The sequence below is a fragment of the Solea solea genome, chromosome 14, assembly GCF_958295425.1.
Source record: "Solea solea chromosome 14, fSolSol10.1, whole genome shotgun sequence".
Taxonomy (NCBI): Eukaryota; Metazoa; Chordata; class Actinopteri; order Pleuronectiformes; family Soleidae; genus Solea; species Solea solea.
Genome location: NC_081147.1, coordinates 19,351,373 through 19,375,838, shown reverse-complemented (window position 1 = coordinate 19,375,838; position 24,466 = coordinate 19,351,373). Strand labels below are relative to the sequence as shown.

At 42.9% G+C, this 24,466-nt stretch overlaps 1 protein-coding gene across 6 annotated transcripts in view; it reads left to right on the top strand.

Moving 5' to 3' along the window:
• The window catches only part of dlg3 (discs, large homolog 3 (Drosophila)), a 73,118-nt gene extending 49,287 nt beyond the window's left edge, over window positions 1-23,831 (top strand). The window contains exons 11-24 of one of the 6 annotated variants that reach the window (XM_058649758.1): window positions 77-237; window positions 7,046-7,202; window positions 7,857-7,959; window positions 14,747-14,861; window positions 16,869-17,045; window positions 17,146-17,221; window positions 17,786-17,885; window positions 19,800-19,841; window positions 20,030-20,080; window positions 20,165-20,266; window positions 20,362-20,534; window positions 21,381-21,490; window positions 21,618-21,709; window positions 22,179-23,831. In XM_058649758.1, the coding sequence (XP_058505741.1) occupies window positions 77-237; window positions 7,046-7,202; window positions 7,857-7,959; window positions 14,747-14,861; window positions 16,869-17,045; window positions 17,146-17,221; window positions 17,786-17,885; window positions 19,800-19,841; window positions 20,030-20,080; window positions 20,165-20,266; window positions 20,362-20,534; window positions 21,381-21,490; window positions 21,618-21,709; window positions 22,179-22,285 (1,566 nt within the window). In that variant the 3' untranslated portion in view covers window positions 22,286-23,831. Of the gene's footprint in view, window positions 1-76; window positions 238-7,045; window positions 7,203-7,856; window positions 7,960-9,241; window positions 9,663-14,746; window positions 14,862-16,868; window positions 17,046-17,145; window positions 17,222-17,785; window positions 17,886-18,505; window positions 18,552-19,799; window positions 19,842-20,029; window positions 20,081-20,164; window positions 20,267-20,361; window positions 20,535-21,380; window positions 21,491-21,617; window positions 21,710-22,178 lie in introns of those variants that run through there. The other 5 variants (XM_058649760.1, XM_058649759.1, XM_058649761.1 and 2 more) reach the window with 5 other exon arrangements.
• Window positions 23,832-24,466: the final 635 nt, after the last annotated feature.

The following is a 24,466-nucleotide window of genomic DNA, read 5'->3' as shown; positions in this document are numbered from 1 at the left end:
GTAAAAGATGTCCGTCTTATACAGCCACTCCTTTTTGCACCTGTGTTTTAATCATTTTTTCTTTCCCCCTACTGGTCTGGCCCTCCCTCCAGCCTTTCCCACCTCGGTAGACAACCACGTCTGCCACAACTACGTGGGGCCAATGGAGCCCAAGCCAGTGTACCCGCCACCCCAGGTTACCCCGTCCAGGTACTCGCCAGTTCCTCGCCATATGCTCGGGGAGGAAGACTTCACAAGGTAGGTTACAGACGCGCGTCTCCATAATGATTCTCTCCCAATCGTTCCATGTGGAGCAAAATGAGATGAGATCAGTTTGTTGTGGTATTTGCTGGTGTAGTTGCAGAAACGTGGTTGTGGGGCTAAATTAGTTTTTAAAACCTTTAAATTTGCACAACTTTATTATTGTTTCCAGTTCCTCCGTGTTGTTGTTTTACAGGCATTGTCGTGGTTCCTTTGATGATATGTGCACATTTGTATTTGGTGGACAGTCTGGACAGTCTGTAGTGGCTTTTTTTGTACTTGTTATGACTGAGGCTTTACCTTTGACCTCGTATCCAAGTGTTGGAGCACAAGTTGAATTTATCGAGGCTTGACTGTAGTGACTTATTAGGCCTTGGGTAATGTTAACCCACAGCTCTGGGGGAGGAGGCTTCTCCCGATGTGTGACCACATGCAGGCGCGTACACATCTCTGTGTGTTTTTGGAGTGAATGTGTTAATGGGGCGAGTGTTATTTGTGTGGCGGTCTTGTAATGTCCTTGTCCAAGCTGTCTACACGACTACATGTATGTGCATTTGTTGCATCTTTTTGTTGGTCTGTGTGCTTTGTTTGTGTCCTGCACTTGTTCCGTTCACTGTGATTCCTGTACCCCACAGCAGGGCTGAACCTATATACAGTGTCATCCACAAACCAGGGGACAGCAAGTTGCCCCAGGCCTTCTACAGAGGCTTCTGCCCTTCCCCTGCTCCTTTGTGCCAAGGTCCACTCCCCTTCTCTAGCAGGTACTTACCTAGTCCATCACGCCTTGCTTAGCTAACATTCCTCTCTATAGCACAGCATTTTGATCTGGCATCATACAGCAGTAGGACCAGAGAGGGATGGAGGCCACCTGCCTCATCGGTAGTTTCTTGTATCACGTTTGTGAACAAAACCTATAAAAAGAAATAGATGGAAAGGTATTTATAACGATAGAGCCTTCTTTTTAAAGCTGTGTTTTCCTTTTCTTTTGCTTGTTGAATATGCCTCACTGTCTGTATGTGTGCATGTATATGTTCCCCTCTTCATGTCTACTTTATCTGTATGTGTTGATACTTATGTGGCTGCTTTTTTTTTTTTGCTTTCTTTGTGAAATCCAGTGTTCAATGCCTGTGCAACTACGCCTTCTCCCAGGACTTCACATGAGATGTGTTGAAAAACTGTAAGAACAACAGCAAAATAACTGCAGAGCACAAATGAGGGAAACAAAATAGTTTTTTTCTGTTACTAACACAAACACCTCTACTACCACCGCTGCTGCTGCTGCTGCTTTTCCTGGTTTAATAAATGTCCTTCCCCTAGTCGTTATTTGCCCATTCACTTTCTGCTGATCTACTCTCATCTATAAATCTCAAACAATAGTGCCCCGTTCATCACAGTTTAAAATGGAGTCGTACCTGCTCTTCACAAACACTTCTCCACAGGAGAGAAGCTGAAAGGGCTTAACGCTCCCACAAGCTGCTCAATTCCATCTGTCAGGATGCTCTGATAAAACTGAGCCTCAATCTTGGGCCAAGTTACTTTCGCTGGTGATTATGCTGAAGACGACAATAACAATACTACAGTACATATTTACAGCAGTGTGGCAGTGCTTGTCTTTTTTTTATTTTTGCGGTTTGATGCAGCAAAATGTGCAAAAGGCCTCTGGTTAGTTATTTACTCCAAACCTTGTCCTTTGTGCATTACCTCATGAATGAATGCACTTAATTGTCCAGTGTCAACCATTGCTTATATGTGTTTGTGTTACTGTGTAGCATACAGCATAGGGCATGCATGGTTGTGTGTGTGTTTTTGTATTTTGTTTTTGAATGGCTTTTTTGCGGGTCAAGACCTGGTTTTAGTTTATGGTTAGGGTAAAGATAGGCACTTAGTTGTGATGTTTAAGGTTAAGTTAAGTGGTGAGGGACTGCATAATGTCTATGAGGTGTCCTCACTATGAATATGATAGCATAAACGTGTTTGTGTGTGCCTGCAGTGTCCTGTCAATGACAGCTACGCAAACCTGTGTGTGTGAAACAAAGAGAGGCGGAGGACAGATTCCGATCTTCCTGTTTTAACTTAGGGCACGTTGTGGTGTTTCAAACAATGGACTGGAAAGGAGTGATGCAAGGGTTTATGGGAGCCACACATAACAAATATTCTGTTTTGCAGCTTTGAAATATTCCGCCTGCTGCTCTGTGTATGTAAATATAAACATGGAGCCTCGCTGTTACCATAAATGTAACGGTGAGTAAGAGCCTGATCCGGTGCTGGCCACCAGACCAGGAGCAGCAGACAGTCCTGCAGCTGTCATGATTCATCTGCATGCTGGGGAAACCAGGCTAGGCTCTCAGGTCTTACCACTCTCATTGTACCCATGTTGCCAGCACCAATCACACATACTTTACACAGACATTACATATACAAGCCCACACTCTTCTACTTCTGCTTCAAGTGCAGCTGTAATATACATTAAGATGGAGCATTATGAACTATTATGATGTTATGTTATGTTATGCAAACCATTTCCCAATATGTATTACATTTTAAAATTGCCATAGAAAGTAGAACAATGCAAAATATAATAATAATTGAATGGCAGTTTTTGCGATCTGCTAATTGCGTTGTTTCACATTGTCGCTGTTAATTTGAAAACAATTGCCTTACATCAGACTGCTCATAAATCGACAGTACAGGTGACATTAGCACACTGCGGCCATGCAGCATGCACCTGTGGGTCTGCGTGTCATGTCCGCTGTAGAGTAAGAAAGCGATAGGCATGGATTTTGGACATCGGGTCAAACGACTTGATCCCAGTCGCGACAGATGAACATCCAGCTCAGTGAGAGTGACGGGCAGGTAGAAGGCAGCACACCTCCCTTCAGCTCCAGCAGCTTTCCCATTGGCTCTGATCGGGAGGTGGTTATTTTCGATGGCTTCTATAGTAAGCACAGGCTTCCACAGAGGCGAAGCAGCCTGGTTGTGAGGAGTGAGTCAGAGCTTGTATCACCCTCTGCCCATCTGCACATCCCCCTCAGTGTTGTCATCACTGACACCCCCCTTCCCCCATTTTTTCATTCTGATATTGCCCCCTTTCCGGGAATGTAGTATTAGTAGTCAGTCCTGTGCGTAGCTGCCTTGAATCCGTGTGTGTGTTCAGATAAGACGTATGCCATTAAATGTGAATGTTTAGTGTAAACACTGCATTGCATTGACAGTAGGCACAACCAATAAACAAGCAGCTCTCCTCTGATGGACATGGTTGTAGTTGTTTTATATATTTATATATATATATATATATATACATATATATAGCATTTTGTGTATATGTATATATATATATATATATATATATACACATACATATATATATATATACACAAAATGCTTCTAGTTGGGCTGCTTTGTTCTCATACAGCTTGTGTAAATACAGGAGCTGGAGCGCTGCAACTGCAGCAGGTGAGTTAATCAGTAACTTAATTTGTCACACCCGCAAACATTAAACCTCTCACTAGGCAACGCAAGAACTCAGTCATCAATAACAAGAAACATTTGACCTTTAGTCAGCGTTTTTAATAGCCGTAAAAGCACAAAGGGGAGTTTAAAATAAAATTAATCTCAGCAGATTGAGTTTAGTGCATGTTTTAGGTGTTAATCATTCAGTGCTTTATCGTTATTTTTAGTCACGGCGAGGGGCATGAAATGTCTTGAACTGTCTGTCACCTTGGCGGTGAATACATTTGCCTTTTGTTCTATCAGAGAAAGAATACAAGAGGCAAGCATGGAAAATCTATGGCTGAAATTTTAAGATGTGAAAAAAACAAAGCAGCACTTAATTTTAATTTTATCTGTAGCTATACATAGGCTCTGATCTCATCCATTCAGGGAAAGGGAGTGATGATAATGTTCTGCTAGGAGGAGTGTCTGTCTGTGGAAAATGGCGTCCATCTGCACTGTCCACCATTAATCAGCTAAGCAGAGCCAATTACTGAGCCGATTCCAGGCCAGCGTGACCCGCTGAACTCTGTAGCCCAGATATCCACTCACCGCTTTAGGATTGAGCTGCAAGCGGCTCAACCTCAACTCTGAAACAGACTGGGAAAATATAGCAGTGGGAGGGCTGGTGGTTTTGAATTAGAGAAAAGCGATGCAGGAGAAATGGCAGGGCAGAGAGAAAGGGTTTTTACTGCTCTATTGCTCCTTACATTCCTGGCATGGATGAAAAGAAACAAGGGGGTAGGGGAGGGGAGGTTAGGGTCTTGAGATAGGGAGGGCAGGACTTCATCGCTGCATTTATAAGAGCAGTGAATTCACTCGGAATGCCCCCGGCGATACACATCATTTGGACAACCGGGGCGTGCAGAAACACATTTGTGTGCTGCGTCTGTGGAAGACGCAGAAAGACTGTGTTATTTAAGTTTTCCATAATAGTCTGCATAATAATTTCACCTAAGGAAATCGAGCTCATCCAACCACATCACACTACGGAGGCTTCTCATATCAAAGGTCTCAAAGTTGTTAAATCAGCTCATACAAATTAGAGTCACAGACCTTGGCAAGGAGCCGCGAGGAATTTGTCTGCCTAGTCTCCAGAGGGCCCGGCTAACAGACAGGAATGCTGTTTGTGCCGTACATGAAGGGGGGCTGGACACAAAGTAGCATCAGAGCTGAGATGAGGGAACTGCACAGTGTGAAAGGAGACCAAAGTTGGATACACACTAACCATATCCTGAATCGCTTGATATAATGCAGTCCATGTTGTTCCGGATGTGAGTGGAGGATGATTTTGGCTTCTTCTGGTTGAAAGGAGTGATGATGATTTGCCTGGAAGCGGTCGGTGAAGTGTTAAGTCCTGGCTTCCAGGTGATGATTGGAGAGCGCAAGCGTTTGTGACAGACCATGGAGGAGCTGGCTCCCATCACAGCACACAAGGATGAGATAAGAAGCATCAGGCCCCACAGGAGCTTCTAAAATTATAGCTCCTCTCCCTCAGGGGAAAGCCAGATAGGCACAAGGGGTTGTGGACAAACAGCTAAGGTGAGCTATGTGCCACAGCCACCATGTTCACAGTCAACATCTCATCTTCCATGCCATTGGTGAGGAGCCTGTCTGAACACACAGTTAGGAAATGCACTTTCAGCAGCAAACACCGGATCCGGATCCTAAGGTAACCATGGAGATCTGTGTGCCCTGTTGAGTTGAGAGGAAAAGCTCGAGATGAAAAGCAACGTTATTTTAAGCCTCACTTGTTTGAAATCAGTTGTTGTTGTACCATGCTTTTCTTTGTTTGTTAAAAATCTTGAACAATGCAAAGGTTTTAAACCTTGTCAGTAGAGTTGTGATGAAAATGTCCCTGATTCTGCTTTGTACAAACATTAGGATACTTGGAAGTAATCATGCAGACCCAGAGTCACTACACTGCTGATGCATTTTATGTCGTGGTCTAACAAATAACTCCATGTCAGTTAATTACAAGCGGTCAGGTTAAACTTGGAGTCGACATTTTTTTTTTATTATTCAGGATTTTCCATTTGCTGCTCATCTCTTTTAATGGAGATGAGCACTCAGTGTTGGGTATGATTCTTTAAGTGTGGAATGCTGCCTCAGCTGCCATCATAGGGGAAATGGTCTTAAGTGCATGTTGGAGCTCAGACTTCAGGGATCGAGTCGGACTTGTTCCTGTAGACCACAGGCTGAGAGCTGCAATAGAAAACCACTAATAGGAACCATGGTGTGTGTTCTGTTAACAAAAGAATCTATGTGTTTTAACTGTGCATTTTATGTGTGTGCGCATGCCTTCGCCTACACACATGAATGTGCCTATGTGTGTACTTGTGTATGAAGTATTTGTGTGTGTGTGTGTCTGTGTGGCGTCCCTACGGTGTGTGTGTATTTGCACTTGTATGAAGTGCCATGGTCTCACAGGATTTGTGCTGGACCATAGCAGCCGCTTGGCTTCTCCAGCATCTTCAAACTGTAGCAGTCTGAACAGCCTGCTGGAGGATGAGTCATAGTGGCTCCAGCTAAAGCTTCAGTGACTCTGTCGAGCAGGAGGTAGCTCATTGTTTTCTGCTTACATTAATTTGAGTGGGTGTTTAAGTGTGTACATGTGTATAAGTTTCTGTGAGATTGCGATGCATAAGCAGAAAATGCCACAGTCAATGGATTACCAGCATTTGGATCCAGACGTGTGGCTGCTTGTTCCATTGCTGACAAAGTAATGAGTTTCACAGTGCTTTTTTAAGAGGGGTAGCAGAGTCATTCACATTATCTTTATTAGCAATATGATTAGGACTGATGATTGTTCTGTGGCTAATCATTGTTTCTACTGGTGAATAATGTCCTGTTGATTGATTAGCTGTGTTGCAATTCAGGCCTTGTTTTATTATTATCCATCTTGAGCTAATTAAACCTGGCACAACTTTTAGAACAGGCGTTCTCACACTGGCATGATGAAACAGAAATAGTCATGGAACACAGTCAAAGAAATCAAACGTGTAATGATAATAACAAGTTGGCTTAACATTACATTGAATATTCATTTTGTGATTTACACGTGGCGTTTTAATTGTGAAAAGAAAAAGAATTTAGTAATGATAGTTCAACAGACTGTTCCTGTTGGTGTGTCTTCTGCAGGCTTGCGTGTAGCTGCCTATACTTGTATATCATGGGATCATACGCAGTGTAAACCAGTGGAAGATGGCTATGATTATTGTAACAGCCTCTGATTTCTGTTTGTGCTCTTTCCATGTCACTTATACACGTCTCTGCTCTGCCCTTCACCCTGTCACACTGTCACTCTGTTTGGCAGGGAGCCGAGGAAAGTGTTGCTGCACAAAGGCTCCACAGGCCTGGGCTTCAACATCGTCGGCGGGGAGGATGGCGAAGGCATCTTTGTCTCCTTCATCCTGGCAGGAGGGCCGGCTGACCTGAGTGGCGAGCTGAGGAGGGGTGACCGGATTCTCTCGGTCAGTATCTCAACCGCAGGTTTTACCCTCGTCGACAGTGTTCCTGGAAAATCTTCGCTCCTGCTGTCAGAATAATCACAACAGCCTTAAGATGATTTTTGTGTATAGAGAGACAGCAAACATCTGTGCAGCCGAAATGTCCTTGAGCAAGCTATTAAAGTCATAACAACTCAGGGGGAGCATAGCAGCTACATGCCAGACATTTGAATTTTGTAAATCAATGACACATCTAATAAACTGCACATTTAAATCTTCTTGAATTGCATTCCATACCTTCTAAGCTTTTTAGAATCTAGTGTGGCCCAAAATACAATATATACTAGTTTTATTTCAGTGCATCTCATAAATAAGTACATTAATACACATTTTATGAAAAGCAATATTACCCAGAGGGTAAAATAAGACTTGTCAATGATGTATTTTATTTTAAGCGTATTCGAAATTAGCAGACCTATCTTAAACTCCTATTGTAATCTACTTGTAATTAATGATAGGTTGTCATGTGATGACATGTTGTCTCCACAGGCTAGGGTGAACCATCCAGACTTCGATCCATCTCGCTGGATTTGTTTCCTCTACAGATCTAAGAATGACAACTGACACATCTTTTGGACCTTCTCTGAACATGTTGTTTGTCTCTCTGTTTTGTTACAGGTGAATGGCGTGAACCTGAGGAATGCCACACATGAACAGGCAGCTGCTGCGTTGAAGAGAGCAGGACAGACCGTCACCATCATTGCCCAGTACAGACCTGAAGGTATGGCCCTTTGGTCCCATTTTAATACAAGATGATAAATGTCCCTCGAGGGCGAATACTTCCTGCAGGTGGATACTTACTGTATATGCCAAAGTAGACCTTAAACTCAGGGGAAGATTAACCATGAAATATAATTAGCTTAATGCTATTCACAGGTCTTGCACAGACTCATATTTTGGGATGCACTGCTCTCCTGCTGTCCTGAGATCCTCTCACATTTGTCTCATATGCGACAGATGACCCAAGACGATCTCTCCATCTCTGAAACACCCATATTGACACCTGTTTTATTTTGTGTATTGTCCTTTTTTTGGGCTTCTTTGCAGCTTAGCAAGTTTTTGTCAGTGCTGCACAACTGGAAAGATAACATAAGATAATCCTTTATTAGTCGCACAACAGGGAAATCTGCAAAAGCACCTGTGTGTAGCGTAGGTGTAGTGGAAGAGCCAATGGGAGTGTCTCAGATCACATGATTTATATCATGCTGAAATGTTATTGTGGGGTTATTGGTAAATAATGATAGAAAACCCTGCTTACAGTACTTTTAATTCACACTTTATTAGGGTCTGTTTTTTGTTTTGAATGTTTAACTTCTTTGTTTTAAGGTGTGTGTGTGGTCAGCAGACACATCTAGAGCAGAATTATATGTTTTTAAATTAAAACTGAATACTAGGATTTTATTTTTTCAGAAGTGAACCTGAAACTAAAAACTGAAAATTAATGTTTGCTTTAATGGAGCTTTTCATACACAGTTGATAGTGGTGTCATGGCTGATAAGGACCAATCAGGAAGTGAATGCAGGTATAACTGCATTATTAAACCAGATTGCTGTTTTTGCCCATCCATACTAAAGCCTTTGGAGCTTTGATATGAAAATGGCAGTGTGGACAACAGGTGCATCCGGAGTAGAATTTGTGGGTTTTTAAATGAAAATGGATTAGAATGAATGTAGCTTTAATTCATGAACAGCAAATGTACAGCTATTGCCTTCAGTTTGGTGGTGTTTTGTGGTTGCAAAGGGGTTTGTTCTGCTTCGATGTTGGGACCCCCAGGATCCTTAATGCCTGGGCAGTCACTAAACTCTTTTGAAACGCACCCAGATCCACACTTAGTAATTCTTTAATGTTGCACTGAAACTGATCCACCTGTGGCGGAGAATGCGTGACAGTCTCTCGTTGCAAAAAAACAAAAAAAAAAAGAGGGCAGAGCTGCTGATTGGCTGGTATGAGGAAGTAATCTGGTTCGGGGGCGGGGCTTATGTTCCCAGGCAGCAGTGTGGAGCTGACTGTAAGCCTGGGTTTAAGGCGGGCAAACGAACCGCTGTTGTCTTCTCCTGTTCAAACTCTCTGTCCCCGGTCTGAGGACACCCAACACGGACAGATATGGAAAGAGGTCACTGAGCGACAAGTGCGAGCTGTCCCTCCGTTACGACGACATTTTTATTTCTATCATTATTGATTTTTTTAAAAGTGTTCAAAGTGAAGGTGGATCACGAAAAACTTGTGTCAGTGTCTCACCAGCCTGTGTGGATGGGGGATGGGCTCGAGTACAACAGCAGCAGAGCAGAAGCCGCATGAACTTCCTAATGGCTGGGTGAAGAAACTACCGGCTGCGACAGCGAAACACTAATCGCAGTTTGATTTATTGAGGTGAGACGAGCACGGGAGGCTGTTGTTGCGTTACAACCGCCGCGAAATACGTGAGTACGTCAGTAGAAACGGTTCGTTTTGACTTGAATTGTGCCGCGGCAGTTGGCTGCTCCTGTTAGCTGTAACCTTTAGTTGTACTCAGGTAGTTGCAGTGTGAAACCCGTGCCTTCCTCTCGGGGGATACGGCTAAAAACCATTCATTAAACCCAGTGTAACTGGAAATACACGTTCAGAAGAAGGCTCTATTTTACTGAACCAGCCTTGAATGTAATGTCAAATTGCCATGGCAGACATGAGATAGCCTCACCCCTAGTTTAGTTAACACTGTGGTACACTGCACCCACTACCTGGAATCACATTAGTGTGGTTTTATATCAGTTTTTTAAAGTCTCTCTCAAAGTAATACTTTGTGAACTTGGCGAAGAAACCTGTAATTGCTTCTTCTTCATTCAGACACAGTGAACAACTGCTATACTGTTCTTATGTAACCTAAACCTTAAAGGTGGGGACACAGAGGTGTGGTCAAACAGGTGTGTGTCAGCACAGTGTTGGTGGTTTAGATAGTGACCTCACCGGTGAACGTCAGTGGATTTCCATCGGCCTGTCTTTAAGCACGTTTTTAAAAGATTTTTGCACTTGAGGGAAGTGGAAAAGTTGGCACATTAATAAAAAGTTGAACGCGAACAAGTGCAATAGAAACAGATTCAACAAATAAAGGATGGATTTCCAACATCATCTGACTGAAACTTAGCTCCTCTAGGGGAAATGAACAGGTATAGTTGAATGAGGCACTCACAACAACCTTGAATTTGTGCAGGAAGTAAATTTTTCTACCACCCTGCCGGAAATTATTATTATTATTATTATTATTATTATTATTATTAATAGAAGAAGAAGAAATGTTTTTACAATAATAGACAAGAAGTGGCAACACAACACCTTTTGATCTGGCTTGATGCTCTTATCTCGGTGAACTAACAGAATTCTCAGGCCACCAGTTGTTTGTCATTGCTAGCTAAAGCATTGTGTACTTGTTATGGTTGTGTATGTCCTACTCTAATTTTTAAACAATCCGCATGTCACAACTTTGACATTCATTCTGTAATAATGCTATAACAACAAAGAGAAAGGAGCGTTAGAAGGCGGATTTCTCAGGTTGGACTATGACAGGAATGTGTAGGGGCATCAATTGTGGTGTGCTGTCACACTGTTCTTTTCACTTTAAATGTTCAATAACGAGTCAAGGTCATTGAAAGGATCACCGAAGGCCAGCTGGCGTGCAGCTAAGCTAAAGGCGGACGCAGGCTAAGATTACAACTGACAATATTGTAGTGTAGGTTTTCCTTCTGCTACAAAATGCTGCTCACAATGCTTCATTCTTGTCTATGTGAGTCCATGTTGTTGAGCATGCCAGGCCATTCGGGCAGCATGTTGAATAATGATGAATTTAGTTGAAGGAAACCTTTGTTTTCCACATGAAATCATACATTTCAGCTCTGCACCCTCTTTGTAACTCAGTGAAGGACACTTATCTGTTTGTGTACAATGCTTAACTACTTTAAACACACAAGTTGAGTACTGGCAAATGATTGACTTCCTGCATCCCCACTGATGACCTGAGATCTGCATCTGCCCACAGTTAATCTGCTGACGTCCTAAAGTAGTGAGCGTCATGTCACGTGTTTGAGCTTGGGTCATGAAGAAACACCAGTGAGCTGCACAAGAGCAGCTCAGGTGCAGGTAGAATGCTAGTTAATGTCAGGCAAAATGCCTGGGCAGCAGTCTCAGTGGCCTGGGCCCAACATTCTAAGACCTTTGAGGGAAGGCCAGCACTGAAGACTACTAAAGGCCACACAACGGAGCTTGTTCTAGCATCACCAAGTCTCGTATTTCCATATCCTGTGAGAAGACACGCAGACTGGCCTGCCCCACTATCAAGGAGTGTAAATTACACCAAAATCTTTGCATGTCGGAAATGGGAGGAGGGCTGTAGAGGAAATGTTAACACTACTCACCTCTCATCAAGCTCCCACTGGTGCATTACAGCGGTTTGTACAACGATTTAGCCAGCATCTTTATTTTCCTGCTGCAGTTTTTTAGTGGGGTCTTTGTGTGTGTGTATGTGCGTTAACTGGCTCTACTATTCCTGACAGCGGAACACAACGCTCACATTTCATGTACATGCCTGCTGTGTTGCATAACTGGATCAAAAGAGGAGCGACTGTCCCTCAAAATAAAAATGCTCTATGACTAATGAGGACACGCAGTGGGAGTGAGATATAGAATAGTCCCAGTTTCTATTAGCCGTCTTCCTCCTGTGGGTCACTCCTAAAAATATAGGCTCACTTTGTGTATTAAAGCAATGTAACTTGCCACAGGTGGTGATATTTCTGTGTGGACGATTAAGCAGTTTCATTTACTGGGCTGTGACTCTATAGTCTATTCCTCGTGAGTCCAGGCTTCTCGAACTGAGCTGAGTAGAACTGATGCTGCATCATAAAAGCCAAAGTCTGTTTGAAAGTCTACATATTTAGTAAGTTGACTTGCTGATTGTTGGAAATAAACACTGGTTCCATAATTGACATCTACTGCTTTTTGTGTCTTACGTGATCTACTATTTTCAGTACATTTGACCCGGTTTTCCCTTATTTCAGTAGTTTACTTGTCATTGTATTAAAAGAAATTAATCCAGAGATAACAGGACATACGATGATCAGCAGCTTAACTCGAGGCCATACGGCTGCACTTGCTTCTAGCCCTGTAATCCTTCATTGGTTATTGATTAATGTACTATGGCAGAATCCATAAAGGAAAATAACAATTTAAATACTTATTGTCGGTGATCTGTGGACTAAATACTACTGTTGTGGTTGTGACCAAGATTTCTGATCATACAGTATGTATTTATTTGATTCCCCCACAGTCCAGAAACGTCTGCAAAATATCAGTCTCTATTATGCATGTGCTCAATGTTCAGATAGAGCGGATGGATGTTTCAAAACTCGGTGTAAATGTTTAATCTCCTCTTGGCACAGGTTTTCATGCATTGTGATGTGTGTGTGTGTGTTTTTTTTTTTAGTATTAGGTATTGTTAATTTTCTGGGAAATGGGGCTCAAAACATAAATACTTGAGACAAAGTCACTGGAAACTGGGAGCATCTTGTTTTAAATGAAGCATGAGATGCAGATTGGTCAGTGGTTTTGAAATAATTGAATACATCTGTATATTATATCATAATCTATTTTAACACATCTAGGGCCTGGATTTGTGCTATGTTCACAAACCAACAGAACACGTTATGTAACACATTTCTATTGTGGGATTTCTGTCGGCACCACTGATTTTAGACCAAGTTTTTGTTATTTTAAAGCACAAGGACTCTGCGGTGTACATTTCTGAATTGAGATGAAAGGTCACAATTCAGATTTGTGAGCATTAATGTGTGTTAAGTAGTATTCATGTGTAATTTAAGTGCTTGTAATGCAGACATTCTTGTATTTTAATGTTGACATTGCTCACAAGGTGCAGCAGTAATTTGCAGTTTTGCTTTTTATTTCCCCTCCAATTAACCACAGAGGCTTTTCGTTGGTTTGTAGTGCTCGTCCTGCTCCTCTTGAATGTCCACAGACTATGTTTGGATGTTAGGAATGTGAACAAGAAAAGTATTGAGCTCTACCACCTGTGTTTCTCAGGCCGCTATCTCCGGCACAGCTCTCAGCCAGTCCTTCAGGTTGGTGGTATAGTGAAGCAGGGCATTATGATTGCTTTCTCTGTTTAGTGACTCTTTGTCTTGTCTCTCGGCCCCTCCCCTGCCAAGCTGTGCTTCTTTCTCTTGTCTCTCCTGTGCCTGTGAGAGCCAGGTGGACTAGCCTGAATCGCTGTTTCCACAACTGCTGTCTCTGTTTTAGGAGTGCTAGAACATCGCTCTTGGTTGCATACAGTCAGGCGGTGTCTGGTTACCTCACCTTGCAGCGTCATTCTGTTGTGTTGTTAACCCTTTGAGCTGATACTGGGGTGGGAGAGCTGTCAGACTAGACCTGGGGAGGAATCAGCGTTTGCTTTGAATCCCCCCTAGGATTCGACCAGCAGCTGGGGGGGTTAGGAGTTCAGCCATTCAAAGCTTGTTTTTGCACCTGCCCGACGTTTTCGAGTAGCTTGGATTAACCTGTTCTGAATTATTTTGTGAAGACACGGCTGTTTGTTTTTCAAGGCTACTTGTACGCCTGTTCAACAGAATCTGGACTTTGATCTCTTGTTCACATTACAGGACGAGTTGTGAGCCATAGATGACTAAACTGTAAGGAAGGAGATAAGTGGGAAAAGGAATGATTTCCCTACATTCCTAGGCTAACTATGATTAAGCGATAGATAAGTTATTTATTTAGTAAAACTATTTGTTTAGTCGTATATAGCTAATTCACAAGAATTAGTAGTGTAAAAACACGAAGATGTATTTTTTTTGTGTGTTGTATTTGTGTGAGCTGCCCAGCCTACTTGTTTTCCTAGCTGCATATGCCCTTCTGTTTATCTAACTGTGTGCCGTGCGGTGTGGTGGCCCAGCTTGTTCCCGCGGCCCGGGCACCGAGCACAATGCACACAGCAGGCTAATGAGAGCGTTCTTAATGAGGAGGTCCAGGTAGATTCATACATCATCCCCGTGCTAGTCAGCGGCAACTGAATTTACACACCTATGACAAATGGCCGTGTATCTGAAATTGTTGGAGGCCTTCCCTTTTTTTTAACCACACTAAAGAGCCCACGTTGAACTTAATTAATCTGTGTAATTAATTACCTGACATGAGACATTACTGGATGTGTAAGGCAGATCTGTGATAAACCATCTGTTTCTGGGGTCATTAATCAGCCTAAGGATTCACTGAACCTTTTCCCCATTCACTTGATCTCACTGCAGTGCAATCTAAGAGACAGAGATTGTTAACATTGTTTCAGTGAAATAAGATAGCTCTGATCTGTTTTTTTTTTTATTATTTTTTTTTATTTCACATCACACTAACCCTTGGTTCCTCAACATGAAAGCACAAAACGCGTGTCCTCGCTCCTGTGTCTTCTATATTCTCAAGGACCTATTTTTGGGAGCGCTGTGTTGACCAAAGTTTGTTTGTTTCATTCCTTGCAGAATATAGTCGATTTGAGTCCAAGATCCACGACCTGAGGGAGCAGATGATGAACAGCAGCATGAGCTCAGGATCAGGCTCCCTGCGTACCAGTGAGAAACGCTCTCTCTATGTCAGGTAAAGCTGGAACACATACACACGTTGAACCATGCTTGCAATCACTACATCTAATTCTAAGATCTATAGTCAGAAGAAACACTGTTCTTCATAAGACCTGCATGTGGGGGGTTAATAAGGCCAGGGCCACACTGGAGGTGTGTGCGCACACACACACATCCATAATTTGCTTCTAATTTGCTGCTGAACGCAACTTGACACCAGGGCTCTTAAATTTGAAACTGTGGAACCATTGGACCTGCACATTGAAAATTAAGTGGATTCAAGGAAACAAAACACGAAAGAGCTTTTACTTTGAAAGGGTTTGAGGACGAGTCGTGTCTGTGACACTCTTGACAGATATAGACTTTGCAACTGTGAGGTGTGCTAATTTTCACCGTCTATTTTGCTGTGAAAGTATGGCTTGTTGTAAAAAAATAGGTGAGAGGTCTGTTCTCAAAAAGAAGTGTTCAGCTCACCTCTGTAAGACACACCTGAGACACTTGTCTCTAAGCTGTCATCATAGGTGCCAATGTCTAAAAGCAAATGATATCAAATGTAGCTACATAATTGTCACTGTAGCTCAAATTGTACAATAAAAACATATTCTGTTTGTTGGATAATGTTAAATTCAGGGCCGTTGGTTGATACTGTTTTTCACTATCAATAAACTGGTGGACAGGCATTCCCTGTTGTTGTTGCCTTCATGCCACTGAGCCCACTCTCCGTAATGTAGATTGACAGGAGCGCTTGTTGAAGCGACCTTTCTTATAACACTTTGGGCCTGCTGCCAGACTGGATGCGGAGCTCATTTGGGAATTAAAACAGGTGGCATCTTTCTGTTCACATAGATGCGGACACACGGGGGTCAAGATGAAAAAGGGGACTTTGTGATGTAACTCCATAGTCCATGTGCTTTTACATATTTCTGCTGAAGCACCAATGTTCTCCACTTAACCTAAGCCTAATAGCTACATTAGTAGATTTATTTAGAGTTCAATAACAGTAGACCATACTCTGATATATCAAAAGAATACAGGTGGTGTCTTATTGGACAAGTGCTGCAGTCAGGAGTGTTTACCAGTGTGGCTCTCCTATAGAGTGGCCCCTTTGAGGTATGTAGAGCCTGCCCTACTCCTGTGTGGGTGACTAAGCCTATAGTTATGTTGGAAAAGCTAGTTTGCCGGCTAATGCAGGATCCGCCATGTACTCCCAGCCCAGCCTCAGGAATGTGGAGGCGTTGAATCGCTAAGGTGCACTTTAAAAAAAAAAAAAAAAAACAAACAGCCATATCTGCTCACAGTCTCTGAAACACACACGTGTGAAAGTGAATTACATAGTTTTTTTTTTTCCCCTTTTCATAGATATTTGATCATCACACCTTCCTCTTTCCCCTGTCAAGCACTAACAAAAAACGTCCACCTGGTCGCGTCGTTAATTATTTCCACGTGCAGTAACATGCAGTAGTATTTAAATAATAGAGTTTTTCCCCCCACTTTTTGTCCACCAGAGTGTGGTATATTGCCTGAAGATATAGGCTTGTAGGTCAAGGAAAAGTAAAGCCAGTATAGCAGGTATTAATATCTTGAGCTGTGGCTGTGGGTTTACCTGTTTGACAAGAGAGTGACGCACTTAGTCAGACACTAAACAGTGTGTGTTTGTAGTGGAAAGTATGTGTCAGTAGCAGGAAGAAATGTCAAGTGGAAACCTGAATGACATTTTTTTTGCGACTTGTTGTCTGTATTGAGATGGGACATTGTTTTCTACCTTACATTGGTACAAGTATATGTACACAATGTTAACTAGGCAGTGCAGTAACTTTTTCATTGTCTTATTCCACATTTATTTTAAAGCACTCGCAGCCCTCATGTGAGAAACACAAAATGGACCCATTTTGTTATGCTGGAGATTTACAGCAACCGTTTTGCAGTGTGGGCGCAGTAATTTGATCTACAACCATGTGGAGTTAATAGGCACAAATCAAAGATGAGAGATACAGAGTGTAACCAAAAGCCGTTGTTTTTGCAGAGCTTTGTTTGACTACGATCGAACGAGGGACAGCTGCCTGCCCAGCCAAGGCTTGAGCTTCTCTTACGGGGATATCCTCCATGTCATAAATGCTTCTGATGACGAGTGGTGGCAGGCGAGGCTGGTCACGCCACACGGAGAGAGTGAGCAGATTGGGGTCATTCCAAGCAAGAAGAGGTACCGTCGCTCTTAATTTGCAGAAGACAAAACTATGCTCAATTATGTCCAGCCTAATCTTATTCTCCTTTTGCTTTTTTTTTTCTTAAACCACCCCCAGAGTGGAGAAAAAAGAGCGGGCCAGGTTAAAAACAGTCAAGTTCCACGCCAGGACAGGCATGATTGAGTCTAACAGGGTAAGTGTAGCAGGCCAGCTGCTCCCCTGCCCTGGTGCCAGAAAGGCTGTCTTCAGAACTGCTGCTGGGCTCCCAGGGAGATAGCCTACTTCCCCCTGAGTGTGGGAAAGGGACCAGCACCTGCTCACTAAAGCGAGCACACACAGCGCTCATATTACTGTATAGATTACACAGGAGCTCATGTAAATGAGAGGCGTCTTTATCCTCCGCAGCTTGTGCACTCACACTGTGATGTTAAGAAATGTGCATTTAGATTTAATTTTAAGAAGCTTAAATGAGCTGTAATCTTGCATCTTTATAGTCGGTTAATTGCAAATTGTATATGTTTATGCTGGTAAACAGAAGCCTGTTTGCTCCACATTGATATGCCATTCATTTTCACACATTACCTGCTTCTCATTTTCATAATTTGATGTGTATTGTTTGTTTACATTTCCTGTGTTGTTGTTTTTGGGTTTGTTTTTGCATGGTTGTTGAGTACCTTCATTGAAACCCATTCTGTTTTTGTTTTCACCCTCTCATTGCCCCCCCCACCCCCACCCCCCTTCTCACCCACACAAACAGCCAGTCAAAGTAAAGCGCAAAAAAAGCTTCAACCTCTCACGCAAGTTCCCATTTTACAAGAGCAAGGAGAATATTGTGCAGGAGTTGGTGGAGTCTGAACGTGAGTATCAGCTGTGTGATCGGGGGCTTGGTGGTTGTTTTTCCCCGCCCTTTCCCCTTCATGCTTCAGTTCTGTCGCTCAATTTTCATCTTTCCGCTCACCTCCAGGGACAGTTTGTTGCGATGGCACCACTCTCATCCCTTCCTCACTGTCCCAGAGAGATGCTCCACATGTGGGGCTTCTCTCTGGTGTGTCTGAGCATCTGTCTATGGGCTCCAGAGGAGTGTCTAGGAGTGTGTTTGTGTGTGTGTGTGTGTGCACACAAGTTCTTGGCTGCATTAACACACAGGCCTTCTAACACAGTTATGCTACTCTATGTTTAAGTCATGAGCAATCCTCCAGTCAGTCACTAACCCACAACAAGAAGAATCTCATTAACTGGACTGAAGCTTCAACATTTAACAGGTCAAAATCCTGTTTTAATGGCATTGGGCCTGTGTAATTGAAAGGCTGTGGCTTACTATGTGCAAAGTGAGTAGAGCACAGCAGCATGTGTCAGTAGGCCTGGCCAGCAACGAGCAGCACTCCTCTCCCTCTCTGCCCCAACTCTCACTAACCTCTTCTTCTTCCTGTCTGCTCTCTTCTCTTGGTTTCTGCTCTCACCTGTTCGGGACACCTAGGACTTCCCAGGGTTAAGCGATGACTTTTATGGATCAAAGAGTTTGAGTAAGTGTGTGGTTGTACTGTGTCAAGCAGCTGTCCCCTAAGCTCAGAGAAAGGAAAAAAAAAATGCTTTGTCACTGCAGACCCAGATGGGAATGCTAAACCACACACACACACACAGACACTGACAGACCAGTGTGCATGCTCACACATGGCACATGCCTACTCGGTTTCACAGTACATATAAAATATGCATTCCCTCAGGAGGGATGAGCAAGCATTACACTTACTCTTACAAGACTCACGGGGTCTTTATTATAAATGTTTAGCACAGTTTTGTCAGATAAGGTCATAAGGAGCTAGAACACATTTGTCACCAGAGCAGAGGGATCCTGTGCCTGGGTACAGACCCCCCCGAGTCAGCCCGTCCCTCCTGTGAGCAGTGTAATGCCTGTATATTGTCTTTTCTTTTTCTTCTCCATGATATCCTCTCGCACCACTGGCACAGCTCTAGTAGCAGTAGTAAACATTAGCCAGGGAATTGTGGGTCATTTGGGAATGCCGTCACAGGAAACACTTGATTTCCTATTGCTTTCAACTAAAACCACTTCCCTGATTTTTGTGAGAGCATGGCTGTGACACCAGACCAGACTTCTGCTTTCTTTATTCCCTTTTTAATGACCTTGAGTAGATGTTCAGCGACAAATGGCTTCCTTTTTTTTTTAACCCTGAAGCTGTTGAGGCAGGTGGAAATAGTTTTTTTTCACCCTTAAGAAGAGAATTAAGGCTTTTGCACAACAAATGCATGTTTTATTCCCCAAGTGATTTATTTGCACGTAAAATGCTTTTGATCTGATTGAAGTTCTACCTCCGAATGGTGCACATCTGACAATCAGAATGCAAGCCGTGGATGACGTGATGTTAAAAGTTTGCACAACTGAGAATGTTTACAAATAATCAGGACCTTCTTCAAATCTTCAAACTTAAATTCTGTCCTGAATCAGTGAAGTGGTTAAGTTAAAATTCCTGAACCAAACAATTCCCCCTCTCTTCTAATGTCTTTTTTTAAAAAAGTGAAATGACTGAGCACCAGCTCGTCGTTACTAGACTAAACTAGATGTTCTGCTTAGAGAGGACGGGTCCAAATTCACCTCTGTATTGTTTGCAATTTTGTGCTGTTTTTTTTCATTATTATTATTATTATTATTATTATTATAATGCCTGTGTTGATGTGCAAAGGCCTTTACTTTGAATTCAACTGTGGCTCGTTATCAGATTATGTGCAACTCTCGCTCTCTTGTGCTTTCACAGAATGCCTGACATCCAACACAAGTGACAGTGAAAGCAGTTCAAGTGAGTCACCTTCAGTTCTCTTGGTCTTCCTGGTTTGCTTTACACTGCCCACATGCAGTAGATGAGTAATATAGACGATGGCATATCTACTTGTGACATGACGTCTGTAACTTATTGTGTCTCATGCTCTTATCATCCATGATCATTGTATAGAGATGTAACATGATCTGATGGTGTTGTAATTACAGAGGGGCAGGAGGACACGATTCTTTCCTACGAGCCAGTCATTCGACAGGAAAGTAAGTAACTAAATCCAGCATGGTAAACTGTGGATTTTTGATTTGGACGTCATTTTCCACCTGCTGTCTTTGTGTCCGACGCAGTCCACTACACAAGGCCTGTGATCATTTTGGGCCCAATGAAGGACAGAATAAACGACGACCTCATCTCGGAGTTTCCTCACAAGTTTGGCTCCTGTGTACCACGTAAGTTAAACAAACGCAACAGCTCAACACAAGCACTAAAACACTGCAGCGGGTGAAAAAAAAAAAAAAAAAACATGCTCCTTTGACCTCTGCAGATACGACTCGTCCGAGGCGAGAGAACGAGATGGACGGCCAGGACTACCACTTTGTGGGCTCGAGAGAGCAAATGGAGAAAGACATTCAGGATAATAAATTCATCGAGGCGGGCCAGTTCAACGAGAACCTCTACGGGACGAGCGTCTTGTCCGTCAGAACGGTGGCTGAGAGGGTACGCACTGAGACTCCTGTTTCTCTGTAGAATAGTGATTCCAGTTCAGACCCTACAGTGGAAGAGTAGAGTGAGTCGTCTTTCAGCTCGAAGGTTGTGCTTTCAATTCCCAGCTCCACTAGTCTACATGCCGGTGTGTAAACAGTTACCCCTCCATTTAGCACAGTCATGTTTCAGCGTCCTGATTCTAGAGGTGAAGGGCTCGGTTTCACACTGGATGTGCGAGTGTGCGCTGATTGCTAACATTGCCTGAGAGATGGCTCTTGTTGGTTAATGGACGTGTTTTAACACCAAGTCACACTTGTCTGGCAGCCAAAATGAAGTGAAAGTGAAATTCTATGCAATTTTCAGTATCGATATTAGTTGCTTGTCACAAACGCAGCAAGTCTTCTTAGTGTTTTCAAAGTAGAAGCACTCCAGAGCTTCAGTTCCCCCCGATTTGTGTGAAGTAAGTGCAGCGTCGGTCACACGGCAGAGTAGCGACCCCTGCATGTTGGCCCTGCAGTGGACTGACGACCTGTCCAGAGTGTACTCCACCTTTCATCCTGTGTCTGCTAGTGCAGTGGCAAACTCTGTATGGAAACGGTAGAAGCTGCTGTAACAACATATGACATAATGAATCGCCATCAAAAATGCGTGATGATGTGTCCTATTCTTGAAGGGGTGTCCCATTTTGTAGGGTTAGATTTTAACCACTACCCCATGTAACTCATTTCCAAGGAGCAAAGGGAAAGGGGGGTACAGATGAGAAATGGGACTGGGCCTTTGTGGGTGTAACGGGAAAAAAAAACAACTTTCCCCAACTTTCATTTTCATAACAAAGCCTGATCTGCCTGCTGCCCACAGGGGAAACACTGCATCCTGGACGTGTCTGGGAACGCCATAAAACGACTGCAGCAAGCACAACTTTATCCGATCGCCATCTTTATCAAACCAAAATCCATTGAAGCCCTAATGTAAGTCTGTCTGAGCTTTTACACACACACACACACACACACACACACACTGTGGTTTTCGAGACGATGCCAGTGAAAGTAAGTGCGTCTGTGTTCTTCATTAAAATAAACCGCTTGTGTTTTTCAGGGAGATGAATAAGAGGCAGACGTATGAGCAGGCCAATAAAGTCTTTGACAAGGCAGTGAAGCTGGAGCAGGACTTTGGAGAGTTTTTCACAGGTTTGTGTCACTGCCATCACATTTGTAGCTCTGGTTGCGAATGATTTTTTAAAAAGACGATAATCCGTCACGTGTTGTTTTTATTAAAGAGAATTTTGTTGGAACTGATTTCAATGAATTCCTCTTCGATTTGAGTTTTTAATTGAAGAATATGTCATTTTCTTATAGTGGTCGTTCAGTCTGTTGAAGCTCAACTTATATTAGAGTTTTATCATTCTAGATTAAATGATACAGTTTAATGAAACAAGAAACCTCACTAGTTTGGATCCAAAACGTTAAAATGATAAAACAAAAACTCATTTTGAAAATCTGATTCCACCTAATATTTATTTCAGTTACTTATTTGCAAGTGAATTAGAGAATAAACCCATCATTATCAAACATTTAAAGCAACAAAGGTTAAATAAACATGCATGTTAACCCCCTCAAAAAACGTTTAAAGCCCATTTCCCTGTGTCTGTGTCTCCAGCTATTGTACAGGGTGACTCACTAGAGGAGATCTACAACAAAATCAAGCTAATCATCGAGGAGCAGTCCGGTCCCTACATCTGGATCCCTTCCTCAGAGAAGCTCTGAGCTCCCTGCCGTCCCTGCTCTGCGTCACTGCAGAGATTTTTCCCCTCCTGCCTCCCAGAGACCCCACCCAAGCCCAAATAGGCCCCCCTCTCTCTCCCCCCCAACCCCTCACCTCCTTTTTGCAGATATGTTTCATATCAAGTTTTAGTGTCATCATTATGTTACTCTCTAAAATGAAAAAGAAGTCTTATCACCATTACTGTGACTGTGCACACCCCCTGCATGAGTTTCTCAACAAACCCATTCAAGACTGGAAATGCCATTCCAAAGGAAATTGTCAAGTGTCAAAAAAAAAACAACAAAAAGGGGAAAAGGAATAAAATCCTTTTTGTGAACTGAGACTGAACTGAAGATCAGAATGTTTCACAGCAAATCAGGAGAGACGAGGAGTTGGGATTTCAAAATAGAAGTTGCAGGGGAACAGAGACAAATCATACCAAGTTGGAACACTTTGTAAATGTTCATCAAAATCACATTAAAAAAAAAAAGGAAAAAACAGGCGCAAGACGAGAAGTTGAAGACCAGTTGCGTTTTTTTTTCTTCCTAAACAGACTGGATATAATTGAGCCCTGCTGATGGTACTGTTCAAGAAGTCATCTCTCGTTTATTATGACTGAGGAAATTAGCTGAGGAGCCTAAAAAACTGGTGATCTATTTATCACAAACCAGCTTGCTGTTTGGTCGTCTGCCAGTTGTCTGTGCTGCAGCTGATAAAGACATCTCGGGAGGCAGATCATAAGGAAACGTGTCGTGAATCTCTACATTTATATTATGAAATCACAAGATAAAAAGATAAAATCTTACTGAGATTTTACTACATATTAAAAAGAAATACACATTTTACACTTCACTAGAATTGTCAATTTGGAGGGCTGTTAGATTTTCTTTTCTTTTCCTTTATTTGTGGGATTTTTTTTTGATTTCTTTTTTTTTTTTTTTTGCTTGTGGTTTTTAGCTGCTCTGTGTAAAAGGATGGGGGTAGAGAAGTGTAACTGGGCTCTCTGCAAAACACCAAACTGCCTTACATCAAATACAAATTCTGTTTTGTGACTACCTGTTGTCTGTGAGGGAGGCCGCACACAATTGACGAGGAAAAGAGAGGAACCACTCTCCTCCTCTTTCCTGACCCTTTTCTGTGTCCTCCAACTGCCAGGACGCCTGACTCGAGTGCAATAGATGAAACAAAGTCTCACCTGTGGGCGCCTTTTTTTTCTCCCGTGTATTTCAACCTTTTCTTCCTGTGTCAATTAAATAAGAAATTTGGCCATTTGATTACAGTTTGGACAGACAGAGCCTTCCTAGCTCATGTTGAGCAGCAGAACACCCGATTACACTCTCTGCCTTCCAAGAGGATTCTCTTCTGATTGAATGGTCACGTGGTACTGTCCTATCTGCCGCCGTGATGGTGGCCTTAAAACGGGTAGAACAAGACAATAATTGTATTGGATGTCCTAACAATTAAAGAGTCGATATAACCTGTTTTTGGATTGTCCCCATATATAAAGTAACACTAAAGTTGGGTTTGATTAAAACCGTTATGCTTTCATATGAATTCTTACTGCGTCTGTTGGTGGCAGGTTGTTGCGCCACTGTGTTGAGCTCTTAAGTGAGTCCAGGGTGAGCTAGACCAGCTCAGGAATCTAAACGTACAGAAACCATTTCTCCTTCGTCTGAGGGGCCATGATTTGGGCACTGACACAGAAAGTTCATACTCAAGGTACTGTCGCTTTTTTTTTTTCCTCCTTCTTTCCCTCAATTGAACAGTGTAAACGGGTTATTTTATGCATTTCTATCACGGGTCGGCGAGCCAGCTCGAGCGTGCTCAAGGCCCCCCTCCCCCCGACGTGGCAACTATTTAAGTTTCACCAGGACTGAAATGCTCCGTCCAACCCCACCATGCAGAGTTTGGGCCCTGTAAATGTGCGTATGTGAGAGGGCACAGCTGATGAAGGAAAACTGTGCCCCCCCCAGATCTTGTGAGCATTGTTACTTTTCCGAGTGCAGGATGATTCTTTTTTTTTTTTTTTTTTCCTTCCTACAGAGAGCCAGACCCAACCAGAAGTGGTTTCCTCTGGGTCAAACTCCCCCCCCCACCCCCGCCTCCCTCCCCGCTCTCTCTCTCCCACCCACAGAGCACCTGTACCTGCAGGCATTTTCTGAACAGGTGTGCCCACCTGCCGG